This window comes from Aptenodytes forsteri, unplaced genomic scaffold (genome assembly GCF_000699145.1).
Source record: "Aptenodytes forsteri isolate BGI_AS27 unplaced genomic scaffold, ASM69914v1 Scaffold8, whole genome shotgun sequence".
NCBI classification, from domain to species: domain Eukaryota; kingdom Metazoa; phylum Chordata; class Aves; order Sphenisciformes; family Spheniscidae; genus Aptenodytes; species Aptenodytes forsteri.
Window position 1 is genome coordinate 10,280,164 of NW_008796218.1, and position 9,252 is coordinate 10,289,415.

Here is a 9,252-nt window from a genome sequence, read left to right on the forward strand (position 1 = left end):
TCTGTCCATTACACAGCAAGTCAAAGATCAATGCTACATGGCAGAGTGATATCATGCAAGGCCAATTAGAAAAACCTGTTCAGCATAAAATTCAGTGCCAGGGCAAAAGGCGGCAGAGAGATCTCATTCACAGAGAGGTGTTTCCCATCTCAGTAATTCTGACACTTGAATAGAGGGAGTCAATAGACTTGGCTTTAGGTGAGGCAAAGGAAGGATTATTTTGGCCCTACAGCAATTAAGAAAGAGCAAAGCTAAACTGTAAGTACAGGCTAAACTTGGGCACCGTTGGCTTTGGTAATAATTGTATAAATTCCATCCATTTCCACAAAATAATTTTATTAGATACATGAATACAAAAGATTTACAAATATATTAGTGTTTTCAATACTGGAGTATAGAAAGTAATCTATATTTAAAGTCACACACACATATTAGTAACTCTGTCTCCAAAATACTGCATAAAAATACTTGGATTACTACTATGAAACTGACCTAGCAGTCTCTTTCTCTCTTTGTCAGAGAGCTTTGAATCTTCATCAATAGCTTTCAACAGAGATAATAGCTCATCTTTTGTGGTCTTCTCCGTATTGGAGCGATACTCTCTTTCATCAAGCTTTTGGCAAAAGGTATAGCCTAAAAGGAAACACGAGACATTCAGATAGTTAACACCACAGTCAACCACCCTCGGGATTCTACAGACCCATCCTCCTTTAGAGTCAAGTTAGTCATTGTTACAGCAAGTCTTTTTTGCATCATCTCAGTCCCTTCTATTTCTCATCTGGGTGCATGACAAGAATAAAAAGTTCAGTTTAAAGTGTTACCTGTTATCTTACTAGGATCTTGGCCTTTCTGCAAAGCCACCAGTTTATTGCTGACCATTTTATGCAGTGTCCCTGGGATCTTGAATAGAAAGAGAAGACAGTCAAACAGCAGCTTAGAAAAAGGCAATTCTGCATAAGCATACAAGATAACAAAGACCTGGTCATTTTCTAGCACTTACTTTTAACACATCTTTTTGGTGGTCCACAAGGAACAAGATCAGGAGGTCAGTTTTCCCTCTGGATAAGGTTTTATTGTTGATAATAGCTTTAGAGAATGTTCTTTTCACAACCATCCTGTTGTCACTCTAAAGGATAATGTGAAATAATGATCAGAAGAGGATAACTCATCTCCCCCTTTAAGAAGGGCACTGCCTTTGTTCTTCTAGAGTCCTTGCTTCTCCTGTAGTCATATATTTAAGCTACAAATGTGTTTCTGACCAGTATCTGGGACCTCTAGATTTCAGTAAGTGTAAAGCAACGTCTAACAGTTAAGTTTGCACATTTACCTCCTTCTGTAGTTTGAGCTCAGAATTATGTGCTGCAACAGCCATGAAGTACAGTAGTCTTCTGAACTCCTCCCTGACTTGGCTGTCTAGAAGTTTCAAATAGAGTTGAACCGCTTCTAAAGATTGCTCCATCTTCCCATTCACTGGGGAGAGATAAAAGGTATCTATTGCCATATTTATTTAAATAAATGTTACAATAAACCACCTAAATTAGCCACTGAAGAGAAGTTCATCTCTCTAAACAGAACTGGTCAAACAAAGCAATTCATTCTCACAAAAATTTCTCACAGGCTGATGAGAGCTGTTGCATACAATCTGAGAACAGCCCACACCCAGGCTTTTAGCCTGATATTTAAGCAAGCTCACTTTCAATTAAGTTCAATTACAGTTCAGCCTTCTTGAATGGAATGTGAAATACTGAAAAAGGAAAATGGTTCTGTTTATTTCCACAACAAGAGGTCACTAATTTTCTAAAGATCTACCAAGAAATGAGGAGTATGTCCTAGATAAATGGGCTAGCTTGATGAATTAATTGCAAACCATTCTGTAGAGCTTTGTTAAGTTTTAATTGGCCTTACTATGCAGAATACCCATTTTAGATGTGTGAATTATTTAAATGAAGTAAGTTGTACTAGTATCCTCCCTTCATTATGCAGGGAGGAGGAATGGGATATAAATGCAAAATATTCCTACCAACATGGAACAAGAATAATAATCAAGGCAGAGAAGGATGAAAAATAAGGAGAACAGGGATGAGGAGATGTTAACTGATGACTAAATCGTCAAAAGCTTTCTAAAATACTGTCTAAATATAAAATTTAAGAAATGCACATTTCTATGGACAAGAGGGGAGAGTTGTGAATGGGATACAAAGCATCCACATAGGCCATAAGATCTGAAGGTAAAGCTAAGTATTTAATATTAGGCCATATTTATATTTAATTTCCCATGGATACCAACTACTACCAAATTATAGCACTCCAGTTTCACAGCCATTCTACACAGAACTGCATATAGTCAGGGCCAAAATTTCTCTTTATTTCAAAGCACAGTCTTCATGACTAGAAATTAAAAAAAACTTGCTGAAGTCAACTTTTAAGCTTGGCTGCTGAAGTAAATACTGTTTGTCAGTACATATCTCACATAATCTTAGGAATATAGCCTTATTTTACTTACCTAACAGTTCTGCAATTCCTGAATGAATTTCAGATGCGTGGCTTAACAGTGGCTCCTTTTTTTGGCCGTAGTATCTACCAATATTTTCAAACAGCAGTAGTTTCCATGTGTCTGCTTTATCTGGTTGATCAGGCAAGTTCCTGCTAATATCTACCACCATATGATCTGGAAGATATTCCAAGCAATCTATTGCTGATGAGAGCCATTCATCTGTTCTAAAAGACAGAGTAGTTTAACTTTGTAGCATTACTTACTGATGCCTTTCAGAGTTGGTTGCATTGTTTTTCACAGAAAGTAAGTAAACCGGTTTCTCACTGCATGACAGTACCTAAATACATGGTACTTAAATACATTAGAAATTGACACAAAAAAAGACTTCCTGACACACTCAGGTAGATCATAGCCGTATACTTCTTTGTTATGTATTTAATCAAGATGAAGAATTAGTAACCCACACAGGTAAACAGTCACAAGCAGTTAAACCTAAAGTTAGTGATGTCCTCTGCTGTTAGACAAGGACATAATTATTGCTAGATAAACAGAAACCTGAACCTTGATCTGATTCAGGTTGGTAAAAGTTTTTCAGACTGTGTTTAACAGTTTCAGGCTCAGCGTTCTTGGCTTTTTTAATACAGTAGGAGAAACTAAACTATTCCCTCACAGGTAATTTTTTAAGGAAAAAAATTTCAAGATGATAGCAAAATGCTCTATTCTTCCCTCAATGCAGCAAACAATTTCCCCTCTGAATACTATCAAATACTATCATTGCATTCAAAAACTCTTCCAATGTTCAGCACAAATTGTCTCAGCTACTTCTGGTTTACAGCTTAGCAACTAGTATTTACCAATTAATCCAGTCAAGTCTAACAGAGAAAAGTGCCCACTCACGTCCTTTCTGCACTACATTTCTACCCAAAGATCAACTGTGCTTTACATGCCTATGAAAGCAGAAAGTTTTTCAAAGTTGCAGAGGTGAGCAATGAATGCTTACTGTGAATCACTGAAAGCCTTGAGAATTTCTCTGTCTAGGTAGTTACTTGTGATGACATATCCAGTTCCCTTCCTTGGTTGTGGAAGCTGAGGTCTGATCTCTTGGTGCTCCAGTAAAGACTCAAGGAGCGGAAGGTCTACAAGCTGCAGCAGACGAGCAATTGTTTGTTCTTGCCATACTTCATTAATAACTGGGAAGGGTGGAATACACAAAGCACACAGAGATTCAGCATGTGCAAAAAGAGAGATTATGAAAAAGACAACTCCCCTTCTTCCCATCAGTCCTAACCCAACAGATTAATTTTACCAAAATAAAGATTTAGAGTAGCAGAGAGTGTGGCCCTTATCAGCTTTAAGTGCATTTTATCACCGCAAAAGGAAAGAATTAGCCATTTGTTTAGTTAACTACAAGTGTCAGAGAACTGCTTTTTTGATAAGTCTGAAGTGCCTTACATTCTTTGTGCTCTAATTTGCAAGTCGTCTTTGTTCTAGATAAGGGATTTAAAAAAAAAGTGTAACAGTGACACTATCCTTATCACAGGTTCCACAATTATGATCTGGCTCGAGTTTTGAGAGTTTCTAGGATGCATTAGCATTTTTAACCAAAGGAAAAAACACATTAGATCATAGGTTAGTCAGAGACAAGACATGAATTATCAGAAACAGTTTCACAAAATACTGAAGGAGCACCGGATGGCGCACATACACAAGTTAAAAAGCTAGGGAAGAGTTTTAACTAACAGTAGACTATTGGCCATGATTAAGTCAAGCATGGAAGTAGTGCAGGTAATTGAGTATTATGAGGAACGTTCCTAACTCAAGTCAAGCTCTACGTGATTGTGCATTCTTCTCCACAAAATTCAACACTGATTTATTTTAATGGGTCCTGTCTGATGAAATAAAAAGGTAAAAAGCAAGCCTGCAACAAATATAATTTGCCTTTGTTATGACATGGTGTTCAAAACAAAATACTGTGAGAGTCAGTTTGACTCCCTCTCCAATCTGACAGGTATAAGCCTTTACAGTCCTACAGTTATTATCTTCCTTCTCCCACAAACAAATTACTGAGACGTTATTTGGCTTACCTCGACGGGACAAACTATCCGAGATGTTTACTTGAGGGGTGTTTGCAGGCTTTAAACTCAGGTTTTCCCAGAGATCCTCCAAGCTTTCTGGTTTGACAGGAGTAGAGTGAAACAACATGCTCTTCTCATGTCTGAGATTAAGAAACAGTTTTCATATATATTTATATCCATATATATAGATAACCAAACATACCATGTAACATATAGATACAGATAACTGTCTCTATATAAATATTTACATAATCTTTTCCCCCCTCTCCCTGGCCTGACCAAGTCGCACAGGAGAATGAATGATACCTTAAAGAATAATTTGCATGCAACAGTTGCATGCAAGTGCATGGTTCCTCTCTTGGAACTTGTCACAGCTGGCATCAACAAGCTACCTCAATTACCACAGAGAAAATCTAAGAGGAAGAAATGGTTAAGGGGGGGAAATTATTTAAAGAAAAAAAACCAAAACACACACCAAACAAAATTCCCCCCTCGAAACCTCCAGAGTTTTAAGACATTATTCCTGATGGCGAAGTGAGGACAAAAATTAAGAGCTGTTCTTGAAAAACCTAGAAGGTTGTTGCTCTGTAGCCGTAGCAACACCATTCCTAAAGTTATGCGGCTTGTTCTAATCAACTTAATCAACCTTGTTCATCAGCTAATGGAAGGCTTCAGAAGCCTGCCACCCATTTCTGTGTGTTAGCTGGTTCTTCTCATAACTGCTTTCATATGCTATCGAGTAGATAGCATAACAATTCTAGCCACAAAATTACTATTCCTCCAAGCATATTTGTTTAATTTGAATTTCTATAGCTTCTTTGTTTTAGGGCACTGCAAAATCCTTTTGATGGCCACTATCTTTGCTACATATGTGACAAGCTGTATGTATCAATAGGTCTGTTCCTTTCACTAAATAAAGAAATGTAATCCAATGGATCTGTGCCCTGCCCAGAAGAAAAACACCTTCATTCTACACTCATAGAACATGAATAACCTTGTTTTGTGACTCTTTGTCCGATATATTCTAAGTCTTGCTTTAACAGCCCTTGTGATTAATATATTTTTAAATACCATATTTGATTAAAGTGTTTTTAATTTCTCACAAATTCTCCTCTTTCCAAATAAAGACTTGGGACAGCTTGCTTTAGCACAGAACAAGAGCTAGTTGGTTGGTTTGGGTTTTTTTTTTTTTTTTTGGGGGGGGGGGGGGGGGGAGAGGGGCAAAAAAAAATTTTTTTTTTGGTGGGGGGGTGGGGGGGGAGAAGCAGGACCAAGGAACTATCCATTTTTAATATCTGCTTCTAGAATTTTCTGATCAGTTGGGTTGATGCACTGGAGTTCACATTTGCTACTCTCATGAACACATCAATCACAAGGTATTTTCTTTTTTAGGGCAATACTATTTGCAATTTTCAAAAGTGCGTATTGCTAAAACTATTGCAATAACTACATGAATGTAGTTTCTTATAGGAATATGTTGGAATATGTTCAGAGATGAACACTTGACAAAAACTGTTTAAGGGAAGTTATTTGGCAAAGTGTCATCTACATAGCAGTGTGTTCTGTTTTGTGATGGTTTAGTTTGTACCATGGTTTTCTTTGGTCACTCCTAAAGAGACAGGGAAACAAAACCTCACAATTGCACTTCCCTCTGGGTCTACAATGGCATGCAACAGCACAACAGCCTGCTACCTAGCCTAGGAACAAGTCATATGCACATGAAGAAACAGCTGAAAACATTTCAAAAAGCTAAATTTGAAGTTCAGTGAAGCTAAGATAATGAAAGAAGGAAGCAATTTTTACCTGTTTTTTTCCTTAAAAACTGGATGAATTACTGGCTTATGCTAGAGCAAGGTACACAGTGACTAAAGATTGTTCCATTGCATTAGCCTGATGCACCTGAATTCCAGTTGGTTTAGAGCCCAATAGATCAGTATTCTGTAATGCACTTAATTTCTGCCCTGCTACCCCCCTCCCCCACGGTGATGTGATAACAGACACAGAAAACAAGTAACTATGCAGGCTGAATTATTGAATCACTTCAAATTGCTGTTTCCTACCTATGTTCCACCCACAAACACCTATATAGTATCTACTTTTCCCCCCCCAGGTCCTGTAACTATACAACAGTTTTCCCTTCTCTCCCCCAGAATACATAACATTTTCCCGTCGTAAAAAATTTCTTGTCTTCATGTTCCATGTACTAACCTTTGTGGTGTACACTGCTGGTAATCTTTATCAAGTTCCATTTGGTTTGAGACATTTGTGAATCTGTAGAGGCTACTGCTACTGTCTTCAAATACAGACCGTTTGTCTTTTCCAAAGACCCTAGTTGAAACAGCCTCAAATACTTTGTAATCCATCAGCGCTTGACATACACGCACTATTTTAGCGCGGGAAATATCAACATCCCCAAAATACTTGTTCTGTAGAAGATGGGCAAAGACAACATCTACCGCATCGGAACCAATAAAACAGTCATGATAGCACTTCAGGTTCTGGCGACGCTTTTTCACTTCCACTTGAGTTTGAAGTGCACTGATAATGCTGCTCCAGACATACGTTGCTCCAAATGGTTTCTGCGCCAAGCTAAAGGCTAAGAACAGAGAAAGCACAAAGACTGAAATCATGCTGCAATTAGAAAAGAACAGCCCCCTTCCTGGCTACTAACTTTCACGACTCTTGTAAGGATTTAAAAATCTTTGAGATTTCCAGTTTGGCTTGGGTTGCTCTTGTATTAACATTTTGTTACTTTCTTAGCAAGTCTGCCTGCATTGTACCAATATATCTCTCTCTGGTGGTTGTTCTCATTACATTAGCCTGAAGCTTTGCAACCTGGAGCTTCTAAGTTTTTCAGCCTGTCACTTTGACACTATCCTTTTGCAGGCTCCTCCATCAACTAATGGCTACACTTGCAGAACCTACTCCTAAGCACACGTTCCCACAACCAAAAACTACCTGTATGTACTTGTAAGTCCCCAGTTCCTCTACTAACACTGACAAAACTGTACAGCTGGACAGGGGAAGAGGGAAGCAGGGACGAAGAGACACATCAGAACCTTGTTTCCTACAGGACTGCACATACACACAAGCTACCTAGTATCAGTGCTTAGCATATCACTAACAAGATCAAGAACTATCGGGACACCATTCACTCGACACTTAACCCCCAGAACAGCCTTCTACCCCCAGAACAGCCTTCTACCACCACAGCTCCAACTGAGATTCAAGCTCTGTGTACTCAATGTCACTTCCTTGAGCCAACCCGTCTTCCCTCCCCCAATAAAACCACTGAACTATTACTCATTTACCAATCTGATTAAGAATAGCATGCTAGCAAGTAACAGTTTGACCAGAGGCTAGACTCAGCCTCCACACAGACCTAAAAATACAGAATATACTTATGAAGTTTGCAGGTGGCACCTAACTGGGAAGAGTTGCAGCCACCAGAGAGGCTAGAATTAGAATATATGTCTCTCGGTAAATAAGATGAATAATTTATTAAGAGAGAAAGCAGAGGAAGAGGAGAGAAATCAGAAGCTGAAGGACAAAATATGGAATGAGGAGTTGGCAGCAATCCTACAGAAAGCCATCTGGGGTTATGACAGACCTCAAACCAAATGAATTAACAGTGTGATGCAGTGTTTAAAGAAAAACACCATGCAACTCATTCCGGAACATATTACCATGAACATTTTCCACAGAGATGCAGGAGGTATTTTTTCTGTTCTGTTTAGTCTGAAGTGGCTTGAGTTAGAGAATTGTATTCCAATTTTGGGCACCAGAGTTTCCAGCTGATCTCCATCTACCAGAGAGCCTAGAAATTAGCAAGTTGGCAGGGGGAGGGGGGAAGTTAGGGCAGTAAGGATTGAAAAGAAAAAAAAAAGAAGAACAGAAAAAAGCAGGGAACACAATAGCATTTGAATACACCAACACACTTACAAAGGACAGCAACAGTTATCTTCAGAGCCATTATCAAATAGATACCTGCTTTCTGAAAAGATTCATGTCAGGGGGAAAAAAAAAAAGCTTTTTAATACAAGGCATTGAACCAGACTAGGTAGAAACCTTCCAGAACCTCCGGTTTCCAAAGCTTTAAAAGTACAAGATAGACGAAGCACACACTTGCTGATACTTTAACCTGATGACATCTTCAGGTAGGCAGAACAAACAAAACAGAACACCAAATTTCCTTCCAGCCGTTTTAATAGCTGACTAGCCTGTTCGGAAGGGAAAAAAAACCCAAACCCAACACCACCGAACATACATCAACGCCCGTTTCTGTTGCTAGAATAAATATCAACACATACTACCTGCAATAATTCTATTAACCACCGCTTTATCACCTCTTCCTTCCACACACGCCCCCCAAAACCTTTTGGAGGGAAGTGGTAAGTGCGGCGTTAAGTATTAAGGTTACAAGGTTTTACAAAGTTAAGGTGCTAGAGGTGGGGAAAAAAAGCAGAAATTGTTCTCGACAGGCGACCTTTAGCCCTTTACGTTGCATTAACGAGCCACCTGCTTTTTAACTTACTTTCAGGACGGGAACAGCTGCTCGGGTCTCCCTGTTACTCACCGCCGCCCGCAGCCCCACGGGCACTCGACAGGCACGGCGTTCGCTCCACCCCCAGCCGCAAGTCCCCTCGCCCGGGCCGCGGCTCTGCCGCGCGTTTACGACGCCGC

General features: G+C 39.3%; 1 protein-coding gene across 1 annotated transcript; it reads right to left on the reverse strand.

The window, feature by feature from the left end:
- Window positions 1-305: 305 nt before the first annotated feature.
- DEPDC7 (DEP domain containing 7) lies at window positions 306-8,542 on the reverse strand. The gene is made up of 9 exons (XM_009288912.1): window positions 8,512-8,542; window positions 6,778-7,165; window positions 4,579-4,709; window positions 3,495-3,684; window positions 2,504-2,718; window positions 1,328-1,470; window positions 1,001-1,126; window positions 822-900; window positions 306-633 (listed from the first exon to the last, which is right to left on the reverse strand). The coding sequence occupies exons 1-9, from the start codon at window positions 8,540-8,542 to the stop codon at window positions 419-421; spliced, it is 1,518 nt and encodes a 505-aa protein (XP_009287187.1). The 3' UTR covers window positions 306-418.
- Between the last annotated feature and the right edge of the window lie 710 nt (window positions 8,543-9,252).